This window comes from Hydra viridissima, unplaced genomic scaffold, assembly GCF_058129835.1.
Source record: "Hydra viridissima isolate aposymbiotic clone 2 unplaced genomic scaffold, HvirCarnegie_v1 scaffold_10, whole genome shotgun sequence".
Taxonomy (NCBI): Eukaryota; Metazoa; Cnidaria; class Hydrozoa; order Anthoathecata; family Hydridae; genus Hydra; species Hydra viridissima.
This window is the reverse complement of record NW_028324309.1, coordinates 4,774,192-4,801,510: the sequence shown is the minus strand read 5'-3', so window position 1 is coordinate 4,801,510 and position 27,319 is coordinate 4,774,192. Positions and strand designations below refer to the sequence as shown.

The window sequence follows — 27,319 nt, the reverse complement described above, 5'->3', positions numbered from 1 at the left end:
TTCTTTTTTTTTTCTTTTTTTTTTTTTTTTTTTTTTTTTCTTTCATCATAGTACAAGTTATTATTGACAAATCCCTAGGTAAATAAAAAAAAAAAACGTAACACTTTGATTTGCAGCTTTTTCTTTTCTCTGCTTCTAATTCCAAAAATAATTTAATCTTTTAAATGCAGAGTATCGTGCATATCAGGATATTTTATGACCGATTTCATCCAATCTTGTACAGTTTTGATATGAGTGTAAACACCATACATATTGGTCTGGCCACAACCGACTTTTGCTCCCCAACTAGTTATACCAGTGAGTATCCTACAGAGAAAGGTAAAAGTTATTGAAAGCTTTAAGCGTAAATAGTTTTATTTTAATGTGACATAAAGTGTCATTAAGTTAAATTTTAATCTGACATAAAGAAGTTATGTCATTAAGTTAAGTTTAAGAAAGTAGAAACGCGCTTTACCATTGTCCGTCACTCTGGCACATTAAAGGTCCTCCGCTATCACCTAAGCATGTATCTGGAATTCCGGATTCATCTCCTGCGCAAATCATGTTGTTTGTCAACGCTTCTCCATATATGGATTTGCATTCTGAGTTCCCTCGAAGTTTGACCATCCCATGGCGCAAAACTGTGCTATAAGGAGCTGGTTTCACAGTCCCGTCGTTCCATAGCTTTCCCCATCCTGCAAAATCAAATAACCGCTTTGTTATTTTTCAGAAAAGTTGTTTAAAAAAAAATTTACATTCTTTTTCTTAAAATAACTTACCGGCAATAAAACACTGGTCTCCTTCCAAAAATTCGTGGTTATTCAAAATGCAAATGGATTCCACGTACTGATTTATAATTGCGGGTCTCTTCAATTTCAGCATTGCCACATCGTTATTAAACATTTTTTCTGTTTTATATTGAGGATGAACATATACATCACTAACAGATAATTCTTGAGTTTGCGATGACTTGGTATTTCGTTCGTGTGCACCAAGCCTAATTAGAATATCATTTTTGCTTAGCACATCTGCTACACAATGTGCCGCAGTTGCAATCCACTCAGAACCAATAAGTACCCCTCCACACGATGGATCAAAAGATCCATCTGATTTTTGCAATAAAATCATGGCCATCCAAGGCCATTCACCGGGATCAGATTTTGTCCCACCAATCACCCGAGCGAGGCTTGAATGTCGATTAATTTTGCTCCTTCCACAAGTCATTTGATTTTCTAAAAAAAACTTTTTGGCTGTGACATCTGTGTTAAGTAATAAATATCATATAATTGTTAAATTGCAAACCTATTGTTTTTGCACTCATTTTATTTTATTTTGATACAGTAATATATACATTTTTTAACTTACTTTACTACAGTTTAATAAGCTAATTGAATACCTGGTCCATATGTTGGTATAGGTGGAGGTGGTTGGCTGGATTGTGGAACTGAATTTATCGGCCACGAGTAACATCCTTTTCCGTTGAATGAATATAAATGAATATCGTCAATCGCTATATCACCATAAAAACTGTACGACGTTTTCCCCTGGAATATTATCTAAAAAAACACGAAATAACATTTATAATCAAATTTATATAACGCTTCCATGCAGCAACAAATTAATTTGCTAACCAAATGTGTAACAGCATATATCTAAAGTTTAGTTTATGTGAAATAAAAAAAAAAAATTACTTTGAAAGGACTCAACGGAGTATCCAACGCAAACCTTCCGTGGCTCCAGTCTTGATTAATTTGCTTGCCTTTTAACTGAAACATTACCACCTCTCGACCTTTTTCTTGTAAAAGCACTGCAAGTTCACCCATTGTGTGACCACGCATATGAAAAAAAAATTCGACGCATATTTTTTTATCTTGAATATCATTGTCAATTAGAAATGTTTGAAGACGCGCTATATCTCCATTTAGTCGCTTAGAACTCTCAACATACATGTAATTCCCTAAAATATAACTTAATTTTTATATTAGTGTGGGTCAAAACTGTTTCCTTTTAAGAGACACAATCTTGAAAGCAACGGGTCTGCAATCACACAGAGAGTACTCTCTTGAGAAGTCAATTTTAAATAATAATCTTTTTTTAAAATAGTTAATAATAATTTTTTTAAAATGATGTAAAATTTATGACAACCATCAAGTTTTTGAACTTTTTAAGTTATTAAACTTAGTAAAGTTAAATAGCGGATATTATTATTACCTTTACCATTCTTTCCAGGCGTGTTGTCTCCTTCTGGTCCAGTATTTGGAGATGGTGTTGTTGAATTTCCTTTAATCCAATTAAAAGTTGCTAATTCATCATTTTCGTATCCAGGACATTCTGTCTCAAAATCACAACTTGCTGATTCGAGTGTATGTAAAGCGAGAGGCGGGCGAAAAATAACTAAAATGCAAGAAAAAAACTTCTAAACTGATTGTAGCATAACCAGGAACAAAGTAAACTGCGATGTTTAAAAAAAAAGCTCCTTGCAACGAGCATTTGTTCAAATCTATTTGATCTTTAATTAAATTTGATTTAATCAAATGAAACACTTACCGTTAAGTTGAGCAGATGTCAAAATATTCATAATCACCAAGATTCTAATCACATGTTTCGGTCTCATGTTCGTCATTTTCGTTTTTATTTCTTCGTTTTTATTTATGTGTTAATAAATAAATTACAGTTGATGCTCTGCACCAATCTGTTTGGCAATTTGAATGTCTAAATGGAGGACAGGAAAAAAAACGCAATAAGATATCTACTCGCTTATTTACTTTCAAAATAAGAACTTTGTATCCCGCTCTTTCAGCCGAAACCGCTCATATTTTCAAATTCGAATTTGATACCTTTTATCTTTAGCACGCGCTAATCCATTACCCTACTCAAACAAGACTTTTTCTTTCATAAATAAATGGCGAGGAGACAAAGAGGTTCACAGGTGTAAATAAACAGCTCATTGTTACCATTTTTAATATAAACATATTTTCGCTGAGCAATAATGCGGGAAAAGTCTTTTTTTATTCGTAAACAAGTTTTGAAAATTTATCATGAATTACTTTGATTTTTATTTCAAAACTCTATTACGTAATTTTTTTTTTTGCGTTGCACGATACTATTCAGTCAATCAAATCATCCACGTCAAATAAAGTGTAACTGATTTGAAAAATCAATGAATGCAATGCCATTAGGACATGCTAGAACCGATATTTTATACATTTAGGTTACATAGTACCATATGAAATTAAGAAATGTCGATCATCTTCAAATAAAATATATACTATCTACGCAACTGCTTAATTCTTAAAAGCAAGCGAACGTATTAATAATAACCGAGTTAAAAGCAGTGAATTTTTTATCTGGCAGCTTGTTAAGATATCAACATTTTGTGTTTATTTTTTAGTATTCATTTGCACACTTCAAAAAAATAATGCTGATAAGAAAAACACTTTTGGAACTACGTTTTAAACAAGGAAATGACGTAAATTATGAACTGTTTTAACGTAAAGAGAGACATCACTACCTTGTTCCAAATATGTCTAAAGATAGTAACTTTTGAACTTTTAATAATTAATTTTACGAAAATAAAAAATTTTTTTATAAGAGCATTACTAAACTACTCAAATTAAATAAATATTCTTGATGTTTGTAAAACCCAGTAAGAAATGTAAAAAAAAATGTGAAATATTTAATTAAAGAAATTTTGCGAATTGCTTAAACTTTAAAAAGCTATTGTTTTAACATTATTCCCAAAACGAGCATTTTTACTTCCAAAAAGACAACTCTTTACTAATCTAAACAGTGCTTCAATCTTAAACAGATCATAGAATTTTTCGTGGTAAAATTCTTGTAATTAACTGCTTTTAGATTGGTACTGTTACAAAATTTTAGGCTGAGTACAAAACTTTCAAACGTATCTTTTAGTCTCCGAAGAACTTTAACTGATAATTTAAGAAAGATATTTTTTTAAAGAGATGAACCAAAGGCTTTGATTTTCACTGTTAAAACTTTTTTTTTACGAATTTATTACAACTTGCTGTTTTTCAAACAATTTATTTCATGAACTTGCAATCTTAGACTTTTTGATGTACAATTTTTTTTTGATTTCAAATCGAATTAACAATTTTAAAAAGCCTTCGAAGCTTAGAGATATTTTAATTAGATTGGATAGTACTCAAAAAATAAGAGACACTTCAAAAGGAAGAATTATTTTTGATAAATTCTTGAAAGAATAAACTGTTCAATATTCTATTAGTAGCCTTTGGAGTTATAAAGAAATGGGTTCTGAATAATGTCATTTTGAATAGAAGTGGACAAAACGAGCTATCTAGCATTATGAATCATCTTAAAATTGTAAAATATCGTTGTCTTCGGTTTATTAAGGCCACTCTGCGACTAAAATTATAGTCGCAGAGTAGATAGGCTATATACACCACGCTTTTATAAATTTATCAAACGAAAACTACAAAATTTTATTTTTAAACGTTCAAAAATCTTTTAGTTGCAACATTCTTACACTTAAAATAATCACTACAACTCTCATAAAGACAAGCTGTTGGTAGACGTGATAATATTTGCGGAGAAATTTTACAATAAATATTGACAATCTATTTAGATGTAGACTCTTTTTGAAGTAAGTATGCTTCTTAGAGCTTTAATGAGAGAGAAAATTCTTCTCGGTGAGAAAATAAAGAAATCTCTTAGTACTTACCTTTTCGTTGTAATATATCTTTTTGTATTCCTAGACGTGGAAGCATGATAACAGTATTTTAAAAATGTTAATAAGGAATGTCAAATAAGCAAAAACTTTTTTTACGCTTTTTATTGTGGTGCTTCAGCAACTATTTTCGTGTGCAACATAAAGTTAGCTTCTTAAAAGGTTAATCTTAATGTTCTTTTTCTTCTTCTTTCTTTGTTTACAGATCATAAATTTTTCTTGTTTTTTTACTTAATTGTAAGTTAATTTTTCATGTTGCTTGGAATGAAGTTCTAGCTTTTCGTTTGTTGGACGCTGGAATTTTGCAGCTGTGTCTTGATATAAAAATATCCAAAATAAAAATCTGTATTTGCTTTTGACGTTTGCATTAAAGCAGTTACAAAATATACAATTATTTAAAGCTGTATTTGATCAAAAATTTTTCTTCGTTACGTTGGAAACGTACAATAATGCGTTTATACAAACTTAAGCATTGATTCACACTTAAAAAAATTTGTAATTAATTACATCGGTAATATGGTTGATTCGAAGATACTTACTCGTAAAGAGAATCAAATAAACAAAAAATTTAGTTAAGAAAATGTATTTTGCATGACGAAAAGTCTATAAGAAGATCTATGTTAAAATGCGAGAAGACTATAAGAAGATCTTTGTTTTTTGACGTATTTTTCTAGCAATCCAAATGTTATGTCATAAGAACAAGCAAGCATTTAGATTTAGCTCATTATTTTAGAAACTTATCCAATTCATAAATTAAAATGAAAAAGAAGTTTCTTGGTGCAATTAAAAACACATCTCGTTTTAACAGTCGCTTTGGGTTTTTTTCTGTCACCATTGCCAATATCATTAAAAATAAAAAGAAAAAGTAAAAAGAAAAAAAAAAAGCAGTTTGTGTAAACCGGCGATTATTTTAAAACCAAACAAAAACATAATAATCACTAACAGACAATTGTTCGTCTGTTCGGAATTTTTCGATTAATCGAAAAATTCCGAATATCTAATCTTAATTAAAAATTAAGAACTTGTAAATGCAATTAATAGCTTGCTCAATGTTCTTTGAGCAACATAAATTTTAAATTTAAACGATTTTTTTTTTATTTGCTTCAACATTCTAAGAATTTTAATGAGTTTGATTGCAATTTTAATCTCTCGTTTTTCAACCTTTGTATTTAGAATGTTGCAACTTTAATGTCTCGTTTGCAGCTATAGAAAATAATGTCTCGTTTATTTATTAGCGGATATTTAGAATGTTGCAACTTTAATGTCTCGTTTGCAGCTATAGAAAATAATGTCTCGTTGTTTATTTATTAGCGGATATTTAGGAAATTTTGATTGCTTTAGCAGTCGTGAATCACTTTTAAAAACTTTTTGATTGGCTAATGCGCTTTTTCTTCTGTACTTAAACGCTGTACAAAACAGTCTACGTTGTTGAAACATTTCAATGAAATGATTAATTGGCTAAAACGACACAAGCGGTCAATTTGCATAATCTGTTACTTTTTTTAAAAAAAAACTTACAGCGCTGTAAATTGTAGGTAAGGGCGGTAAAATTCCGACAAATTTATTACGGCGTTTTTTTCAGGTACATTTTCAGGAGGGCATTACTCCTTCCTTCCCTTACCAGTTTTAATCTTCGTCTCATCTACCCCTTTCTGGCGAAAGTTACTTCTTTCTTGTTTAAAGTTTACTCAAAGTACCATAAAAAGAGAACCGATAAACACTATTTGTTCTCACTAAGTGAACCAATTTAATCAAATTTTTTAATCGGTATGAAAAGGGTATTAAACTTATTTCATTTCCTTCCATTCATTCTTTTACTTGGATCAATCAGCATGTCTGCTGATAGAATCACGAAGTCTTCTAGCGCTACCTATGAAAGTCCATATCTACTAATAAGCTAATACACAAATATACTTTTTTTAACATTTAAGCAGCAAAAAATGCTATTGTTCCCATTACCACCTTCCTCTTGATCAAAACTTCGAACTTTTATCATTAGCAATTACTTGTTTTCACTTTTTTTTGTAAAATGATTTTCCTTACATGTAAGTTAGTGTTAAGAATTTTTACTGAATTTTTACCAATATTTTTCCTAAGTAGAAATATTTCTAAAGAAATACGTTATGATGCCTCTTGATGCAGAATGATGGCCACCTCACAATTTCTACATATTCTAATTGTTTTGTTTTTTTTTTTTTGCTTTTTTTGTGACATTTAAAAGTTCTGAATATCTACTTGACATTTCTGTAACAGCCTTACAATGCATTAACGTTTCTGGCAGCATTCCTCAACATCCAACTGAGGAATGTCTTGAAAAAACTAAAGAGCTACTAATACATGTACATGCAATAAAAGACCCCAGCGAGTGATTATCATGAAATCACTAAAAGCAAGTGGTTATATTTTTTTACAATTTTTTTTAAAAAATCTAAAAAACTCTTTTTTTTAAGAGTTTAGATACTAGTTTCTGTTTCTGCATTTGCAAACCTTTTTAAAACCTGTACTTCAGCGCCTCCCTCCCAAAAACTCTTGAATGACGATTCCCCCCCCTCCTCATCCCCAATCTTCTTTACCCGGATGAAATTCGAGAACTAGAGAAGTTTATCTTCGGGAACACTCACTGCCATTGAAAATCGGTAGCATCTGCTTATTATTGATGCATTATATGGAAGGTTTATTTAACTGTTTCAGCAAGACGTCTAAAGGTTGTTTAATTCCTTGAAAACAGTGTAAATGATTTTCAGCAAATTATTAAGTTTCCACATCCAAATTTTTTTAATTTGGGTATCTGTATTATCAATAATTTATCTCAGCTTTCTTGGAAATTCAAAAGTTTTTTGAGAATGTTTCCAAATCATTTGTAACAAAAAGCTTTATAAACTAAACATCGTTTTCTTTTTTAAACTTCTTTGTCAGTAATTTAAAATGAATCGGTTTTAAAATAATTTATATATTTAGATATAACAATATTCCAGAAAAATATTCACGATAACTCACATACCTTATGTCATTTTGTTTTAAGACGTTGAGGAGAATTTGCCATTCGTTTAAACCATTTAAAAACTTATTTTTCAAAAATAACAAACTATGTATCGAAAAAATAACAAATCATGTAATGGATAAAATAACAAACCATGTAATAGATAAAATGATCCTTCACATACAAATTATAATGAATAACTTGTCACACCAAAAACATTCGCTGTTTTAAACGCATAACGAGTTCTATTTAAATAAACTTCAGAAAATTTGTTTTATCTTAAAAGAGTTTTTATTTATTCGTTATTATTCGTTGCTAACAGAAGTTTTTATTTATTCCGAAAACTAATCGAAAAACTAAGCAATGATGCTTATTGTAACCTATTGTAACTTTAATATTGTTAATTAGTCAAAAAAACAAGCAATCTCCTTTCCATTTGAGGTATTAGCCAATAAATCCAAAGAGGTATTAGCCAATAATAAACAAAGGCTTGAAGGCGAGGTCTTCAAATCTTTCTAAAAACGTCATAATCGTTTACTACCTTTGTTTTAATTTTACAAAATTTAGTCCAATTCAATCTACAAATTAAAAACTTAATTATGCAATAAAAGATGCTATTTTTCAAAATTAGCAACTCTAAATACCTTAAGCCAACACTCAAACTTATGTCATCAGAAAAAAATAAATTCTTGTGACCAGTGTATTATTAGTATGTAAATGTTTAATGAATATTTCTTAAGTGTCACAATGACTAAGAAATCTTTTTGCCCGGCACTAATCCGATGTTCCGAATGATTCCGAATGATTCCAATGATCCGAATAGTTTCAAAAGTTTAGAATACCTTTTTTAAAATAATATTAAGTTCAGTTGATTGTAATCTGTGGCTGATTGGTTTTTTTGAAGTATCAACAGAACTTTTCCTACAGGTTGTGTTTACCCTTAAATTTTGATAATAAAAAATTTAAAAATTTAAAAAAATTTAAAGAAATTTAAAAAATTCCTTAGTATTGTTGTTTGCCTTGTTATTCTCTATATAATGTAATGGTCAAATTTTTGCTGTCATTTTTTTTTATGCAATTACTTTATTACGGATAACGTTTAAATCATTCTTTTTTGGAATGTTCACCCTTGCTAATATAGATTAATTACATACAAAAATTAAACATTCAGTGCTCGGTCTTGACCAATGTATGCAAATGCAAAATAAACCATTCTTTGTTTGAATGTTCAACCATGCTGATTTAGATTAAAAAGGGGAGTTCTTTTGTTTTAACAAACAATTGCATTCAGTTTGTAACGTTCACTTACATAAAGTTAGTTCAAAAAATTTTTTTACTCTAAATTTTTTAATTTTTTTTATTCTTATATTTACACAGAATGTTTTCAGCAAATTCTCTTGAAAATCATTAAAATCACATTTAAACATGGAAAAGTACAAAGAGTATAGAGAAGAGAATAGCTTAGTAGTAAATGCAGTTAATAATCGAGTCACAAAAGTGATTTTTTTTCTCGTCAATTTTGAATTTCCAAACAATTTGTTTGTGCATGGATCAATATAAAAATACGCAGGGGAACTTTTGAAACAAAACTCAGATTCGGTCGACCACGAAAAGCTACTGAAAGGGACAACCGTTAGCTATGTCAAATGTCAAAAGGTGATGCTCGCCGAATTGCACCACAGATTAGTTCTGAATACAATAAATATTCTGTTTTCAGTTGAATTTGATGGCATCATGGATACCAAATAGTATACCGATTGAATGAGAAATTATATGCTTACCACATTTAAAAGCAAAAGTGCGTCAACGGTGGTGTTATCAGTAGGATAGTGACCCTAAATACACTTCAAAGACTGCGAAAAATTGTTTCACATCTAATAAAGTCCACGTTTTGGGCAGCCCAAGCCCAATTCCTAACCTAATTACCATTAAAAGTTTATGGAAGGAGCTTCGTCGATAAAAGTTAGAGAAGAGAATCATTCTATCAAAACAATGTTAAACTAATTTATTTTAAAATGAGGGGGCCAATAACATATTTTCACGAAATTAGTAGCTTAGTTAGACTGTTCAATAAAGATATTCTTTGCAATGAATAAAAAGTCGAGGCAGTAATACTCATTCCTCTCCGCTTCTTACGGTTTAACAAAAAAAAAAAAAAAAAAATACAGGGTTCCCTGCAAAAAACTTCTTAAATTACAGGTCAGCCTTTTTATTCTTAAAATTTAACTAAAATTACATCTAACATGATTCTAACTATGAATGAAAATTCTAGCAATGAGAATTCTAGTAATGAACATAGTTCTAGCTGCGAATTATCTGTTTTTATTAGTAGATTTCATTAACAGAAAAAACACACACAACAATTTAGTAACTGCATATTAAGAAAACATGAAAGAGTTACAACCAGTTAATTTAGTTTATTTATTTAGCTAAAGGAGGATTAGCAGCAGCAGCTACTATGCAGTTTATTTGAAGCAAGTTGTTGTTTTCTTTAATGGTGAGATGATGATTGGTATGGTCCGAGATAATGGGAAAAAAATGCTCCTAAAAAAAGGTTCTACCTGAAGCTAATTTTATCATAAAGTAGTCTTTTAAAAATGAAAAGTACCGGGGTGAGAACTTTTTTGGTAAAATTGAGCTACTTGCTGTTCACAAAAAATATCAAAAAACTTGTCACCAAATGAAAATCATGCGTAGTTCTTCACGATAAAAAATACTGCTGGACTCAGTTTGACAACCGGTGGTATTAATGTGAATTATATCTTTCAAGGTTTCCAACTAAATATTTAGTTTTGCAAGAGTTTTAGTTTAGCAGGAATTTAGCAAGTAAGCGAAAAAAAGTGCATAAGAATTTGATCTTCTGCTTACAAACTGAAATAAATTCGCCCAATTCGGTTATAATTAAACGTTAATAGAAATTTAATGAAGTCAGCCAACTAATAAAAACCAATGATTTGTAGCTAGGACTTTGTTCAGAACTGGAGTTGTCATAGCTAGAATTATAATCATAGCTAGAATTACGTCGGATGTACTTTTGATTAAACTATAAGGAGAGCGTTAACCTGGCTAAAAATCTACTGTGAGGAGGGAGAACTAAAACAAAAACGACGATCGATAGAAAAATATACACAAGATGATTCACCAACTCTTCACATAAATAAGTGATAAAGCGTTAGAAGAAAAGTTAAATACAACTGTGGAAAAACGAAAACACGAAGACGCGTAAATGATAAAGCGATAATAAGAAAAGCTAAAACAACGATCGGAAAAGACACATACAAGATGACTCGTCCACTTTTCACATAAATAAAAGATAAAGCACAAAGAATTAAGTTAAAAACAACCACTGAGAAAAGAAGTAAACGTGGAGACTCGTAAACGATAAAGCGACAATTAGAAAAGTCAAAAACAACGATCAGAAAAGACTTATACACGATGATTCACCGATCTATCACGTAAGTAGACGATAAAACGGAAAGAAGAAAAGTTAAAAACAACTGAGAAAAGACGTAAACACGAAGACTCATCAACCTGCGATATAAATAAATGAAAAGATATCGCAACAGGAAAACAAGCAAAAGTTATAAAAGCTCAAAAAAGAAAGAATCTAACAGTTTTTGTTAGGAGAAGAATTGGAGAAGAATTAGAGTTAAGAGGAGAAGAGATTTTTGGAGAAGAATTAGAGTTAGTTGAGAGAATTAGAGATAGAGAGATCGTCTCTTTAGAAGAAGAGATTGAAAAGAGAATTTTAAGAGAAAAAGAGTTTTTAAGAGATTTAAAGAGGATTTTAAAGAAGAGAAAGAATTTTGTGATAAGAAGAGTATTTTGATGAATAAGCAGTTTAATAAGCAGTTAAATAAAAGAAGAAAAAAAGAAGATTTTAATATTGATTGCTGGAGAATAACCAAAAGATTTAATTAAAGAAGAGATATTTATAATAAAAGAAGATATAAAAGAAAGAGAAGTTATTGAAATAAACAGTATTGAACACTGCAAGAAGCGTAAGAAAATATTATTTGTATTATATAATAGTTAAAAAAATAAGTGTTAACCATTACACATTAATAGAACATTTGTTGAGTTTTACTTTATTATAGAATATACTGAGGACGACGATTATAAGTTTGGCCCTTTTAGATTAAACCTTGCCCATTCCTAACCAAACTATCCCCAAACCTCGCCCTTACCTAACCAAGTACTCCCCAGACCACTAACCTCGTTCCCAACCTCCATAAACCTAATCCAAATAACACTCCACCCAAAACCTCCCCTTCCCCTTATCAGCTCCATGTCAAGCAGCAATTTACAAGCCAATATTCAGAAAGTTTACTAAATTTAGGACCACAAGGAACGCTGGTGGTTCTTAGATTTTGATGGTAAGCACATTTAGGAAAGGGAATATCAGGTCGTGGTACCTAAGAACGAGAGAACCGAAGTAAAGTTAGAGGGATTGCGTTTAAAAGATGGTATGGCTATAACTATTGCTGTAGGAATTGCAAGAACTCAACAAAATTCACTAAAAATTGTTGATATAACCGGTGTTAACACTGGGAAAGAGAATGGAGTTGCTGCCCAACTGCACAGAATATTCTTGGAGAAAGAAAACAACAAACTACAGTTTATCAGTTGTAAGCATCAGGTTTTAAACAGATTTCTCCGCGTGGTAATGCAAAATTGAATTCAAGAGCCATTTTAACCATTCATGCATTATTCTCATACCTTTCTACCTTCGTGCTTAACAGTACACCGTGTAAATTTTAGGTTCAATGTCTGTTCTAATGGTCTTCTTACTGGTGCTTTATTATCTGAGCTTTTGAACGCTTCCATTCTTATAGTTTATCAATCATTCTTTAACGAAATGCAATTTTTATGTTAGTTTTCGATTAAAGTTTGTCACTTTAAAGGAAATCGAAAATAGTATAACTTAAAGAAAAAAACTATTATAATTCAATAAAAATAAAAATAAATATTTAAATCTAAATTAAAATACACGTTAATGAATGTGATGTAGACGAGATTAATTACATTTTTTTTTTTATGAATGTTTTAACATATTATATTGTGGTGCATAGAATTTACGAAGGGCCTCTTTTGTAATTCAAAAAATATCGTGGCAATCAAACAGAATTGTGTACATAAGTTGCATATTTAAATGTGCAGTTCGCATAATATGCATAATTTATGGGAAAAATTAGAAGTTCGGGAACCTGTTATACCTTTGACCACGTTGTACCTTTAGTCACTTCGTCCTGTTGGCCTAACAATTATCATTTTGAAAAAAACATGAAGTGCCATTTGAAAAATTAGTTTATGACAACTCTTCTTAACGTAAAAGATCATGCTGAGGATTGATTGTGTTGATTCACGAGAAATTATAATTTTTGGCTCTTAAAAAGTAAATACTTGTGTTTATCGTATTTTGATAAAACTGTCATAAGTTGTTGTTTGGTTGATATATAATATTATTAACATCAACAAATATCTTTTTTTTGTTACAGAAAAGTTTAGATGATAATTTCTTAACCAAAATGGGGATTGAGATGATAATTATTAAAGAAACCTATCACGTGTACCTTTGACTTGCGTAGGACGTTGTACCTTCCCAGCAAGCACACAACGTTGAAACAACGTTAAAATAACGTTGATCAACGTCGATCAACGTTATTTCAACATTGCTTCAACGTTGTGTGCTTGCTGGGTTTGACTAGTCAGTGTTCCGCTTTGATATTTTGCGAACTTTAAAAGGCCAGTTTTATGAAAATTATCATAAAATTCATGTACTTATGTATAATTCGCCTGATAATAAATTTTGATGATTAAGTTAGTTGGCAGTTGCAAAAACTTAATAATCAAGTTGATTGTAAAGCTTTATTTAATTTCTATGCAGCCATAAGGAAGTAAGAGCAAAAAAATATATAATCATATTTGTTAGTATGTTTAAAGTGTATAGGAGCAAGGTTGGTGTTTTTCTCAAGAAGATGTAATGATAAGTTATCTCTACGTAAACTACAGCGTAAACTAAATTGTCTTGGTAGATCTTCTGCATTCAACAAAGAAACCATAAGAATTATATAAAAGTTATAAAAATGTTTTAACATGTTTTCATTTTGAACCATCAAAGATTTAAAACTGTGATGCAACAGAGTTCACATACCACCAAAAATCATAGCTTCAAAAGACAAAAAACAAGTAGGAAGTATAACTAGTGCAGAATGAGGGAACAGTACAAAAATGATTACAAACATTAATGCTACTGGAAATAACATCCCACCATTGCTTGTATTTTCATGAGCTAAATTTAAGGAATACATGCTGAATGTTGCTCCTCCTAATATACGACCTTTGCTTAAAAAAAAAGTTCTTTTATTAATGGATAATCATGAAATTCGTGTGAACATTTCTATTATTGAGTTAAAAGTTCAGGCAAAATTTTTTCAATGTACTTTGAGCCAGACTTCTGGTATGATCACATCATGCCAATTACTTCCTATTGATAACAATATAATTACAAAATAAAATTCCATCAAGTAAAAGGACTTTAAAATCAGTGATTAACGTAATGTCGCATTTAGTAGTTATTGTTAAAAAAAACAAGTTACTTGACATACAAAAAAAAAATATTTTACTTACTATTGTAAAATTATGAAAGAAACAAAAGTTTATTTCAGGCCATGAAAAATTTTTTTGGTTATAACTTGCCGAGGCAACGTCCTCTGAGACTTAAAATAGAATTAAAAAAAAAAAAGGAAATAGATATTACCAATCAGCTGACTAAGTTGTATAATCTAAAACTTGATATTTTTGAATTAAAGTGGGGTGGCCTAAGATACAAAAATGACCCATGGTGCACAAATCTTCCCAAGATGGTGCACAAATCTTCCCAAGATGGTGCACAAATCTTCCCAAGATGGTGCACAAATCTTCCCAAGATTTGCAAGAGTTGATTTTTTTGATTTATTTTAGACAACTTTAATTGGTTACAAAATGATTTTATTTTAGACAACTTTAATTGGTTACAAAATGATTTTATTTTAGACAACTTTAATTGGTTACAAAATGATTTTATTTTAGACAACTTTAATTGGTTACAAAATTGATTTTATTAGCTTTTATTGACATGAAGTTGGCCATAGTTAAGCTATAATATATAATTAATAAGTCCAAACAATCCTTTTTTTTTTTTAGTAATAACATAATGGTCAAAGTAACAACATACCTCGGTCAAAGGTATGACCTCCATGTTGTACCATTGACCATTTAACTGTTTTTTTTAAAATCCTCAAAAATGATACCTTTTGGCCGAATGAGAAAAAAGTATAATTTTTGCGCAAAATATAAGAGAACAACACAAACTTTGAATGATTTAAATTGATTCAATAGTCTAAACAAAAAACGCTCGGATGCAAAAAGTGGTCAGAGGTACAACAGGTTTCACTACACTTTATTGAATTGAAAAACTGAGTTTTTTTTTTTGTGTTCCTTTAGTTTAGTGAGGAAGAGTGAATGAGATTTTTGTGAAAAATACTTTGATATTTCCAAAGATAACAAACCAATATCTTTACTAGGTAAGTCCAGGAGAGATTGCCATCTGGGAACAACAAACGTCCATGTATTGGTTCCTGTGATCATGTTATAGCTAGTATTACTAAGCTTGCTTTGCCATTGAGCGCTTTACAATAAAACGACCAAGAGTTCTTATTTTCTTAACCTAACTTTTTTGTTTAAGATCTTGATACCAAATTTTTCCCAAAAAGAAAATTTAAATCTCGACAGTGATTCGTACACATGTTACGTATTGACTAACATAATTATGAATCTTTATTTAGCACCTAACTTTATACTCGGTTCTGAACTAAATTGATGAAATATTTAAACTCAGAAACTGTTTAACACAGGATCAGGAAATGATCACGCAGTAAAAAACTCCCACAGCTTTAAAGCTGAGGTTTGGGGTTTGGGTAAGAAATTGATTTAGAGATATGAAAGGGTTATGTTAGCGAAATAGCATGAAATCTTGAGTAAAATATTTCACAAGCGTTTATTTTTAATTAGGTGTTTTTTTCTGCGATGGATTCCAAGACCAAAATAGGCACTTAAATTCATATCAATCCCATAAATTTATGATTTACACACGTGACCGCCTTAAAACGTTATATTAAACTTTACTGAAAGAGTTTCATAAATGTAATTGAAATAAATTTATTTATTTGTTTATTAATTGGTACTCATGATAACACAAAAATCTCAAAATATATATGACCAAAAAATTTTACGTTTATTTACAAATGTTTATTTACATTTGTCTTACACTATTACACAAGCGCTGTTACCCGGAAGTAACCTTGTTTTTATGAAGTGTTGTATTTTTACTCTTTTTACTTCCCAGTCTCAAATTTTTTTGCGCATTAAATTAACAACGTGGCTTTCTTTATTCGCAAAGTGATAAAAATGGCAAAATTTTCTTCATCGTTTTTTGACAAAACGGTTTTGAATCCCAAAGTTGTTAAAGTTTTTAGCACATTTTTTTTAAACATGTCTTTTGTTAATAAAAATTGCTTCGCTTACAAACTTCGACTTATTTATTAGTTTTGGTTGGACTTTGATTTTGGAAACTTTAAAAATACAAATGGTCGCAGAGTAGTTTTACAAATAGAAAACCAAAAGTTTCTTCACTTTTATTTCTTTATTTTTGTTACTTTTAGTATTTGTTAAATATAATTATCGATGGATGTTTAGATTCAATTTTTCTTTTCTTTCTTAACGTCTTTCATTTTTAGTCTTTTTGTTTTAAAGGGGAATGAATTATATAGCTTTTTTTTTCACGCTTGGTGTTGCGTTGAGCTTTGAAGACTACGAGGGACTGGATCCGACCGGGGGAGTTTCAGCGCAAAATAAGCTAAAGGTGTGTAACTGAATTTAAAAGCAAACAAAAATGCAATGCTGCTGAGCCGCTTCTACTGTCATTTCATTTTTGTAATAATTTAATTTATTTGATTTGTTTAGATTGTTGACACATTTAAAGTCGAGGATTGTGGTATGCAATCGCAACAAGATGATACTATTCATTGGAACTACAAAGGAATGCTTTTAAACGGTCATGTTTTTGACACTGGGAAGTTTAAAGCTACTTTGGGTCATTTTCATGTAATAACAGGAGTTGACAAAGGTATGAGAGGATTATGTGTAGGAGATAAGCGTAGAATGACAATTCATTCGGATTGGGCCTATGGAGACAAAGGCATTCCAGGTACCATACCTCCTAAAGCAACTCTTATATTTGACGTTGAGCTTACAAGTATTGAGAGAAACGGAAAGATTGAGAGTCTGGAAAATAAATTTAATAAACCTCCCATTGTTTCTAAAGATAACAGACTTAAGGTATGGAGAAAAGCTCACCCAGCAATCTAGTAACAAACAATTTTTTAGCCGCATCTCTGTTTGTTGTTTGTTTTTTTAAACACTTTTTATAAAATTTACGTTATAAAATACTCATATAGCAGTTTAATAAAAATGTAATGTCTAAAGAAGCATTTTATAAACTCTTTCTTTAAAGAGCCATAATAAACTTAATAAATGATAAATTTATCAGTTTTTCGTAAAATGATATTAGGTATGATATTTATGCAGAGCTCTGCAAGCGTAAGGGACGATATATGTTGCTTTATTTTGTCTTAGATTGAAATTATTCATGAAGCCGACGAATGTCCCTTACGCTCGCAACAAGACGATAAAATTGAGTGGTATTACAAAGGAACATTTCTTAACGGTACTGAATTTCATAGCGGCATGTTTACAGCTACGTTGGGCCATGGACACGTTATCACTGGTGTTGACCAGGGAATGAGAGGAATGTGTGTAGGAGATAAACGTAGACTAATTATTCACTCAGACTGGGCGTATGGCGATGAAGGGCGACCAGGATCAATACCTCCTAAAGCAACTCTAGTTTTTGACGTAGAGATGAAAAATATTGTTAGAACTTCAACAAAAGGAGAACTTTAGAAAATTTAGTTAAGAAAATTGAATGCGCCATTTTTGTTTGGTGTTTTTAAATGACTTTGTGTTGTTATTTTACTTAATTTTTTTGTTACATGTAACTTTTAACACCATACTTTTTTTTTCTTTTTAGAAACTTTAAGTAACTTTCAGTCTTCGTCATTGTTCAACTGCTTGTGCCCTCCCCCTTCTCCCCTCTCCCCGCTCACAGACGCAAACTATACTTCAGTTTCTTAAAACAAATAATCAGAATGTCTTATTTTGTAATATAATTCTTTATATCTCTTATATATCTTTAGATCTCTTTAAAATAAAAAGAAAAAAAATTGAAAGCAGTAAAAAAAGTTGTTAGGTTAATTTAACAAGTTAATTTCCTAATAATAAATTCCAAACAACGAATTCCTCATAACATGTTTTTAACAACGAGTTCTTTATAACGAGTTTCTACTAACAATATACTGAGTTACGTTTAACGAATTTAAAACAACGAGTTACTATTATTGACTCGTTTATGGTAATTAACTCATTATTATTAACTTTTTGATAACGGAATATTAAGTTACTAATAACGAAAAGCTAATAACTTAACAATATGGTGAAAAGGAAAAGCCTCCAGGAAAAAATCTTTTACTAGAAAATTTCTTCCAGTACCCTTTTGGTATTTTACCTTGCTTGCTGTAATGAGATTTTGGACGTACACATTTAATAGATTTAAAATCTCTCGAGAACTCAATTTTATTATTTAGCTTGCTATCATAGGGTAATAGACATTTGTTTTTTTTTGTTTTGCATTTTCCTACAAAAAAATCAGCACAAAAAAAACTCAACTTCTAAAACATCCAGTGAAATTTCACATTGTATTGTGAAGTTTGTTTTATTTCCAACGGTAATGTTAAATTAAATATTTTAACTGTATAAATTATTGGTATAGAAACCCAATTGAATAATCCCGTCTCACGTACTCTTGGTCTAACGCAAAAAAGCTCAAGCTAATTATTATCTTGATCACTCTCTTCTAGAGCTCGTCACCTAAATTGAATCATTTTTTGTTGATATGGCGTAAGTCACAAAATACAAATTTTTCAAAGAATAAAAAAAAACTTTATATTAAAAAAACTTTTTTTTAAAAAAAAGTTCAGAAAATTAATTTGAAAGTAAAAATTATCGTTTTATAATATGGTTAAAGTTTAAAAAAAAACAGAATTTCTTTTGAACAATTACTCTGTTTGAACAGTACTTTTTAAGTAATTAAATGCAAAAAAAAAAAAAATCTAAAAAATCGCCCTTTAAACAAAAATTTAAAAATGAATTAAATTAAACCATTTGAAAGAGAACGATAAAACGATAAGAACGATAAATCTTAAGTTTGTAAGGTTCATAGAAGTTTTATTTGTGAGTGCTGCACATATTGAACATATTTAGTAAATATTTCAAGAGAAAAAACAGCGAATGTAACATAAAAAATGCTAATTATCAGGCACGGTCTAAGGGGTGGCCATTGTGGCAATAGCCATATGGTTTAAATTTAACGGCAGCCACGTAAGTTATGGGTTTTTTCGCTTAAGGAATATCCCTAACAATTTAAATTTGTCTGCCTTTATTTACGAATTTCGGCTATAGAGATTCCTCCCACGGCCACAACGGCTCTTATTATACGTTATCGACGTTTTATTTAATCAATAAATGCTGTGGAAAAAATTTAAGATATCGATCTTTTATCAAAATTTAAACCGTGAAAATAAAATTCGGCCACACAGTTACAAATTCCTGGATCCGCGCCTGCTAATTATTATAGCTAATCATCATCTCTCAATTCTAGATCAATCAGCAATTTCTACTTCAGTTGTTGACCAACTCCTCATTGTTTTCTAGTACTTTTGATGTTGAACTAAAATGCAGTTCATCATTTTTTCAATGTCCATTATTTTCATTATTTTTTTTAGGTACTTTCTCTACAAGACTTTTTCTCTTTAGAGGACTTCCACTTGTTAACTCTTTCATTACAAACAGCTTAAATCTTTATTAAAAAAATATACAGTAATTCATTTGTCGATTAAACTACAGAAAGAGTGTTATGGACAGAAGCGTCCGAGGAATGTCTCGGGTAAGAAACTCCCCCTAAAAATTCCTCGTTTAACAGGCAGGGGTCAACTCTAGGTTCACCTGTTTTGAGCTAGATTCATACCACACAGTATAATCTGTTTAGACCTAGGTTAATCTGTTTCGACCAAGGTTCATACTACATAGCATAACACCTAAGTTCATCTGGAATTTCTAGCGACTCATGACCTTTTAACAAAAACCAAGCATGCTTTAACAGAAATTATGATGTTTGCTAGTTTCCATTCTTCAAACAATATAAAACCATTTCAAACTCATTTTGATAAAAGATTTGATTCATGCCCTTTTAACAAAAAGCGATTCAATTATTTATGAATAATATTCCCCAAGTTGGGTAAAGTTTACTGGAATTTTTACTCATTTAATGATTCTTTATAGAAAAAGACGAAAATCACGTTAAAAAATAAATAAAAAGAAAACCACAAAAAGCACAGCAATAAAATTCACAGATTCTTTAAAAATTCTTATATTTTTAAAATATATTGTGAGGAGGGAGAACTAAAACAAAAACAACGATCGATAGAAAAATATACACAAGATGATTCACCAACTCTTCACATAAATAAACGATAAAGCAAAAAAGAAATAAGTTTAAAACAATTTAGAAAAGACGTAAACGCGAAGACTCGTAAATGATAAAGCGACAATAAGAAAAGTTAAAAACAACGATCGGAAAAGACACACACAAGATGGCTCGTCCACTCTTCATGTAAATAAATGATAAAGCAAAAAGAATTAAGTTAAAAACAATAACTAAGAAAAGACGTAAACGCGAAGACTCGTAAACGATAAAGTGACAATTAGAAAAGACAAAAACAACGATCAGAAAAGACTTATACACGACGATTAACCGATATATCACGTAAGTAAACGATAAAACGGAAAGAAGAAAAGTTAAAAACAACAGAAAAAAGACGAAAACACGAAGACTCGTCAACCTGCAATATAAATAAATGAAAAGATATCGCAACAGGAAAACAAGCAAAAAACTATAAAAGCTCAAAAAAAGAGAGTCTAACAGAGTTGGGAGAAGAGTTTTACAAGGAGAAGGAAGACATAATTTTATAAAGAAAATTTTAAGAAAGTTTTAAGAAGAATTTTAAAAAGAGAGAGAATTTTGTGATAAGAAGAGTACTTTGATGAACAAGCAGTTTTATAAGCAGTTTAATAAGTAGTTGAATAAAAGAAGAAAAGAAGAAGATTTTAATATTTATTGTTGGAGAATAACCAAAAGATTTAATTAAAGAAGAGATATTTGTAATAAAAGAAGAAATAAAAGAAAGATAATTAATTGATATAAACAGTATTGAGCACTGCAAGAAGCGTAAGAAAATATTATTTGTATTATATAATAAATAAAAAAATAAGTGCTAACCATTACACATTAATAGAACATTTGTTGAGTTTTATTATATTATAGAATATACTGAGGACGGCGAATATAAGTTTAGCCCTTTTAGATTAAACCTTGCCCATTCATAACCAAACTATCTCCAAACCTCGTCCTTACCGAACCAAGTACTCCCCAGACCACCAACCTCGATCCCAACCTCTGTATACGTAATCCACACAACATTAAACCCAAACTTGCCCCTTACCCTTACTCTTACCTTCACTTAACTAAATAACAAACATTAAATCAAATAGATAAGTTGAATCATTAAAAGAACGCCACCCTAACAATATCTAATAGTAAAAGACAAATAGATAAGAACGAAGTTTTGTAACGTTTTATTACGATTTTAAGTTGTTTTTTTCTCAGTGCGGATACTCAACACTGTGGAGTTGAATACCTTTGGAGTCGGGATGCTGACTCCTGATTGCCTCTAAAAAAGGCAATCAATCTCAAAAATATGGAATTGATATATCTTTTTTTTTTATTTGAAACATGAGTCGGTCACATTTGTTAAAATGTTTTATTAAAATATTTACTTTGTTTATATCTATACATCTATAATGGTTGCATAAATATTTTTAAACTCCATATAAAAATTTTACTTCTGAGTTTTATTTGCCTCTGACATTATTTGCCTTTATTTTACTTGCCTTTGACATTATATTTAGAGGCGATAGGCTTTGTAATTAGTTTATTCAATGCCTCATATATACTTTTTTTGGGTGATTGCTACAAACAGGAACTAAAACTGCCATCTGTAATAATTTCTTTCCATAATTAACTTTAGAATAGTCATACTAACTATTAACAGAGGGGATAATGGAATGCATCCCCCCCTCCTCCAGATTATCTAAAACATCAAAATAGCAAGCCAAGTAACTTGAAAATAGCAAGTAAGATAACTACTCCGCACAGTGAGTCAGAAAAGTAAAAAAATGGCAAATATTATATAACCTTTAAATATAAATATGTGATACATCAATACTACTACTTTTGAGTCAGAAAATCTAAATTTGTTATTAGAAATAAATTTTACGCATATCTAAGACTCGTATTACGCGCGTGTACGCGTTTCAGTGCCCTTTATGCGCGCAAATAATGATTTAAATAAAAAATGTGGATTCCTCGATCTCAAACACCATATAAAACCACGTATACAATATATACCACATATAATTAAAATAAATTTTACGTGTATCTAGGGCGCGTACTACACACGCGTAAGCTTGTTAGAGTCTTTTACGCGCACGAAGATAGATGTAAACAAAAAAATTTGGGTTTCTCAAACCAAAACGCGCACATACTAATTAAAATAAAAGATTTTGATTTAAAAAACCAAAATACCGTATTATCTTATATTACTATTCTATAACCAAAACAAAAAAAAGAAAAAAGTATTATTAGCAAGCACACCTATATTTTGCTATTACGTCATTAAAAAGACGAAACATCAAGGGGAAGTGGTTTTCCATTTTCAGATATGTGATTTTTGAAACTAATGCGTTTAATAAAACTAATACTTTAAGGGGTTGCCTTATGCTAATTTTTGACATAACCTCAAACTGGGTCAGTCAATTCCTTTCAGCTTTAAGATGTTCATCTTCATTTCTGATTAGCTCTTTCTTCATTTCTGATCAACTTGTTTCTTTTTGATATTGGAGATGATGGGGTCTCTAAAAATGTGTACTAGAGGGCTTCTTATTCAAGGATACTATTTCCTTCATGATGGTTGATTTAAGTGGAACAATAGCTGTCTGAAAAAGACTTTGTTAGCTTGGGCCTCGCCAATATTTTTATCAGTATATTTTTGTTTATACACATTTTGGAGACACCATTAAAACCCCTTTTAAAGTGAAGTACACCTTTAAACTTTTCCCCACTCTCAGCAAATGTTCTAATAGAGTTTTGGCATTCAGTAAAAGTTTGTATCCTTGTCAGAATATGGCTTTACATACTCTGTAGAGGAGTTGAAGCAGATATTTCTGTCAGAACTACATCCTCAGGATAACATTTCTGTCTTTCATTCTTAATTTTATGAAGCAAAGGATAAATATCTGCTTTCTGTATTATAGATGAATTTCTGACAATTTGATACTGTTCATCGGAAAGATCACACTGAACTTAAAGCTTAAGGAATCTTCAATATTCATTTTTATCGGAAAACTAACATCCATGCTTTTAACTTCGCCAGGATTTATAGCATTTTTTAAGACAAAAACAAAATCTTTCTTGGTAGGATCTTCAGAGACTTCTCTTATTGAAGCTATTACCAATGCTTCAGCAGGATGTTCAGCTAACTTGGCAACCTTAAACAAGACAATATCTAAGCGAGTAAACTACTTTTTGAATCAGTTTGAATCCAATTGATTTATCAATACCTTAAATGCTTCAATCACTTAGATCATCCCAGCCCTTTTTCTTTCTCCCTGGACCTGCTGCAACATCTTTTCTGTTAACTGTTTTTTCTTAATCCAACCAGGTTTGTTTATGTTTCACATGTCTTGAGAAGGTTCTTGAATGTTTCAGCAACTTAGGAGTTGAATTTACAATTAAATATTGATAGAGTTTTCTTGAGATTTATCATTTCAAGTTCATCAATACCTTCATGGTCCTCCAATCTGCGGAACTCAAGTAGAAGAGCCTCAAGTAAATTATCATGATTAATTCCTAACTCTTGAATAATATGAACTTAATGTATTTTCATGATGAATGTAAGCAATAAACTATTATTCATTATTTTGTATGAAAGTTTTTATTTTTAAACGTTTAATTCAGGCAGTAGGCAGTCAAATCATTTAACTTTTTTGGTTTTTGAGGTTTGAAATTTAAAGTGATTATTTTTAGCATGAGTTTTTGAATGTTGGCTTTTGAGTGGTGAAAAATTACCCCTGTAGTGCTAATGTAGTGTGAAAAATATGTGAAAAATAATTAACATGAGATTTTACATTTTACTTTTTTTAAAAGGTTGTATATTTAATTGGGGGAAGTTCGGGCAACTGATTCTTTTTTTCCTGCTTTCATATATACCTTTTTATAAGATATTAGGAATGACAATCGAAAATCAAAATGCAGTGCCAAAAATATCGTTTATAGTTACCAAGTATCTTAAACATATGCCTTCAAATTAAATTTTGAACTGTTTTTACCCGTATCAACCTTAAAAGAGTGGCATTTAAACGAACATTTTGTACGCGAGTTTCGCAATAAAAAATATATAAAATGATGTCTAAGGAAAAGGTGTAAAAATTGATGAATCCTTAAAAATTAACCAAAAAGCAATTAGTTCCAGTTTTCTGATGGTATTAGTTACATTGTAACTAAATTTATTAGTTCCTAGCAATTGTTTTTTCGGGGGTTTTTTGCCAGCTATTTTGGATTTTGACTCACTGGGCGCCAATGAGAAATTGACCCCTTGAGAAGTTAAGAAAATTTATTACTGCCTTTTTTAGGAATTGAAACTTTCATGTTTTCTGAAAAAAATGAAGTAGTTATCAAAACATTGACAGTAAAAGACACCAAAGTTGATCACACCAGCGATGTTCTCTAGGTTTTAGTGGAAAAGATTCTTCAGGAATATGAACTTAAAAGAAGAACAAGTTCTTTCTGTCCTAATGACAAACTGTGCTTCAAACATGATTTTAACAAACTCATAATTTTATTAGCTGTTTTCTGATAAATATTATTTAAAGCACTAAGTGCTCGAATTAGCCAATGTTAACATTTTGGTGATGAAATAGCCAATGTTAACATTTTACTACAATAAATTTATTGTTACGAATTGGTGACTTATGAAGAAGTCGGAGTCGGGAGTCGGGTTGGTCCATGATAACTAAAGGAGTCGGAGTCGGAACTGCGGCTTACCGACTTCACAGCCCTACCTGTTACGATCATTCTTACCATGTTACGAACATTCTTACCATATTTAACATGGAAACCTGTTTACAACTTAAAGCGAAACCTCGCGTTACCTTATGCATGGGCATATAAAAGATGGACGTGCAACGTTATTGTTTTTTTTGCGAACCATGCTCGTTGCGTATTGTTATAAAATTTTGTTTCAGACAATAGAAATTAAATTATATTTAAGTCTGTCGGATTCGTCGAAAATTTTTGGTCTCGTCTAACCAGTCACATCAACTTCCTTTTAGTTATTAAAAATAACAGTAATGGAACCAAGTTTTAAACTTAATTTTATATAGCTAAACATTCTTAATATTTTATGAAGTAATGCTGATGATGATATAGAAATTGAGATCATATACTTAACTACTTTAGTACATGTATAGCTAGAGATATAATAATACAAAGTATCAACTAGTTTTGTAGCTACCAAGAGCACAATGGTTTCTTGTCCAGGGAACTACTCCATCTTTTACATTGCTGTAGACTTCCAGTTTATGAATATTGTAGAACTTTCTATTTTTATGTTTAACAACAGAAACAAATACAGTTAAGGATGAATAACTTATAAATAAAATGATAAAATGAATTAAAGAAAAAAATAATTTGTCACAGTTTTAAAGAATTTAGCAAAACCAATTTATGGCAAACCGCAAAAATAATTAAGTATTTAATATTAACATAATATGATTTATCAGTTATATATACACTAAATTTTATTTGACAAAAACAAATGGGTTATTATGTGCTCTTTATGACAAATGAAATAATGTATGAAATATGAAAAACGAAAACATGAATAATCTGGCCGCATTTTGCAAGATAATTATAAATTTGAATAACTTTTTAAAAAGTTTATCTTTATCAAATGAATTATAAGAAAGCCTATTAGAAAATACAATTATTAAAAAATCAATGCATAGTGAAATATATACTATGGAGCTTATAGAGTAGTCGAGGCAAAAAATGGTGACATATCGGAAAAAAAAAACTAAAAAAATACACAAAATTAAAGCTGGTGAATGAAGGACCAAGAATTGAATGAAACCAGATCTTGACAAAAGTTAGTGTAATTTGTTTAGTAATTTGTAAACGCGTGTAAGTAGTAACTTTATTTTGAACAGTCTTATTGAACAAATGCTATAAAAGTTTAAACTAATACCACGTGATCAGAGTTTCTGTTTTAAAACTGCGGGCAGCCATTTTAATAGATTTTTTTGTTGACGGGTGAAAATTTAAAACTTGTCGGAAACTCTCATGACTCGCTGATTTCTGCGACCTCTTTGATGTAAAAAAATGAGTTGCAAGTCCATCTCTTATTCGTCCATGGCTTATGTTAGTTAAGCAAAGGCATCTTGGGATTAGTGAGTCCAAATAATCGTATTTTTACGTTATCCGGGTAATCGAGTATTTATTTTTTAATTACTCGGGTATCCGGGTAAAGAAAAAAAAATTTACCCACACCATGTTGTGTTAATTAAATTTAAAATAAAATGCAACAATTTTAGTTTTAAATCTATTTTTTATTTAAAAAATAATACTTTAAAAATACAAGTTTGTCAACCGTTTCCATTTTCAACTGATTTCGGGTTTTTGTGACAAAAGCTGAAGCTACCGAAAACACTCTTTCACTTACTGTTGACGTTGGTTGTATTGTCAATAATGCTGTAAAAAGTTTTCCAATAGAGTCACCTCGTTTTGAACAATCTTTCTCCCACAACTTTATTTCTTTTTCCAATGTGGATTTTCTCTCATTATTTTCTTTCGGAACAGTCATAATTAATTCAATTGTTTTTTGGAGTTCATCATAATTTGAAACCAAACCATTATTTGAAATTATTTCTTCATTTTCAATTGTTAACTCTGTATCCATCTGTGTGTTTGCAGGATCTTCATTGAACAGCCTTTTGAAGGTTTCTTTAGCCAATAAATGAATAGAACTTTTTTTTAAATAAGTAAAATGGCAGGTAATCTCTGGTTTAGGATAATTTCCTGATTTCAAAAACGCAAGAGTGATACAACATCCTCATTTCGTCTTTCTTCAATTCTTTTCTTCAAAGCAGTGAACATTTCCATGGCTAACTGCGTATCTGTTTCTTTTAGTTTGTTTAGCAAAAAAATGCATACTCCTTCAGCTTTTAAAAGATTATTATTATTTTTACTGAGCTCTTTAACAGCAAGCTCAACCGGTTGTAAAACATGTGATATTTCTTCTAAAACTTTGATATTTTTTTGTGAACAT

At 30.3% G+C, this 27,319-nt stretch overlaps 2 protein-coding genes across 5 annotated transcripts; one reads left to right on the top strand and one right to left on the bottom strand.

The window, feature by feature from the left end:
* Positions 1 to 104: 104 nt before the first annotated feature.
* LOC149882738 (hepatocyte growth factor activator serine protease-like) lies at positions 105 to 7,897 on the bottom strand. Of its 4 annotated transcripts, none has more exons than XM_090065723.1 (8): positions 7,686 to 7,897; positions 2,527 to 2,691; positions 2,191 to 2,373; positions 1,671 to 1,936; positions 1,376 to 1,535; positions 759 to 1,211; positions 455 to 674; positions 105 to 306 (listed from the first exon to the last, which is right to left on the bottom strand). In XM_090065723.1, exons 2-8 carry the CDS (start codon positions 2,600 to 2,602, stop codon positions 153 to 155), a joined length of 1,512 nt encoding a protein of 503 aa, XP_089921849.1. In that variant the 5' UTR covers positions 2,603 to 2,691; positions 7,686 to 7,897; the 3' UTR covers positions 105 to 152. The 4 variants fall into 4 exon arrangements, with proteins under 4 accessions (XP_089921849.1, XP_089921848.1, XP_089921851.1 ...); XM_090065722.1 differs by lacking the exon at positions 7,686 to 7,897 and adding an exon at positions 4,679 to 4,990; XM_090065725.1 differs by lacking the exon at positions 7,686 to 7,897 and adding an exon at positions 4,784 to 4,970.
* A 7,301-nt stretch (positions 7,898 to 15,198) lies between these two features.
* On the top strand, positions 15,199 to 17,812 carry LOC149882737 (peptidyl-prolyl cis-trans isomerase FKBP9-like). The gene is made up of 3 exons (XM_090065721.1): positions 15,199 to 16,566; positions 16,668 to 17,042; positions 17,340 to 17,812. The coding sequence occupies exons 1-3, from the start codon at positions 16,462 to 16,464 to the stop codon at positions 17,664 to 17,666; spliced, it is 807 nt and encodes a 268-aa protein (XP_089921847.1). The 5' UTR covers positions 15,199 to 16,461; the 3' UTR covers positions 17,667 to 17,812.
* The last annotated feature ends 9,507 nt before the right edge of the window (positions 17,813 to 27,319 follow it).

Bases quoted from the DNA above. Each gene is read 5' to 3' on its own strand.
- LOC149882738 (XM_090065723.1), bottom strand. From the start codon at position 2,602: ATGACGAACATGAGACCGAAACATGTGATTAGAATCTTGGTGATTATG. The intron at 1,937-2,190 runs GTAATAATAATA...GTTATATTTTAG, and splicing joins GCCTGGAAAGAATGGTAAAG to GGAATTACATGTATGTTGAG. The intron at 1,536-1,670 runs GTAATTTTTTTT...GTGTTTTTTTAG, and splicing joins CTCCGTTGAGTCCTTTCAAA to ATAATATTCCAGGGGAAAAC.
- LOC149882737 (XM_090065721.1), top strand. From the start codon at position 16,462: ATGAATTATATAGCTTTTTTTTTCACGCTTGGTGTTGCGTTGAGCTTT. The intron at 16,567-16,667 runs GTGTGTAACTGA...TGATTTGTTTAG, and splicing joins CAGCGCAAAATAAGCTAAAG to ATTGTTGACACATTTAAAGT. The intron at 17,043-17,339 runs GTATGGAGAAAA...ATTTTGTCTTAG, and splicing joins CTAAAGATAACAGACTTAAG to ATTGAAATTATTCATGAAGC.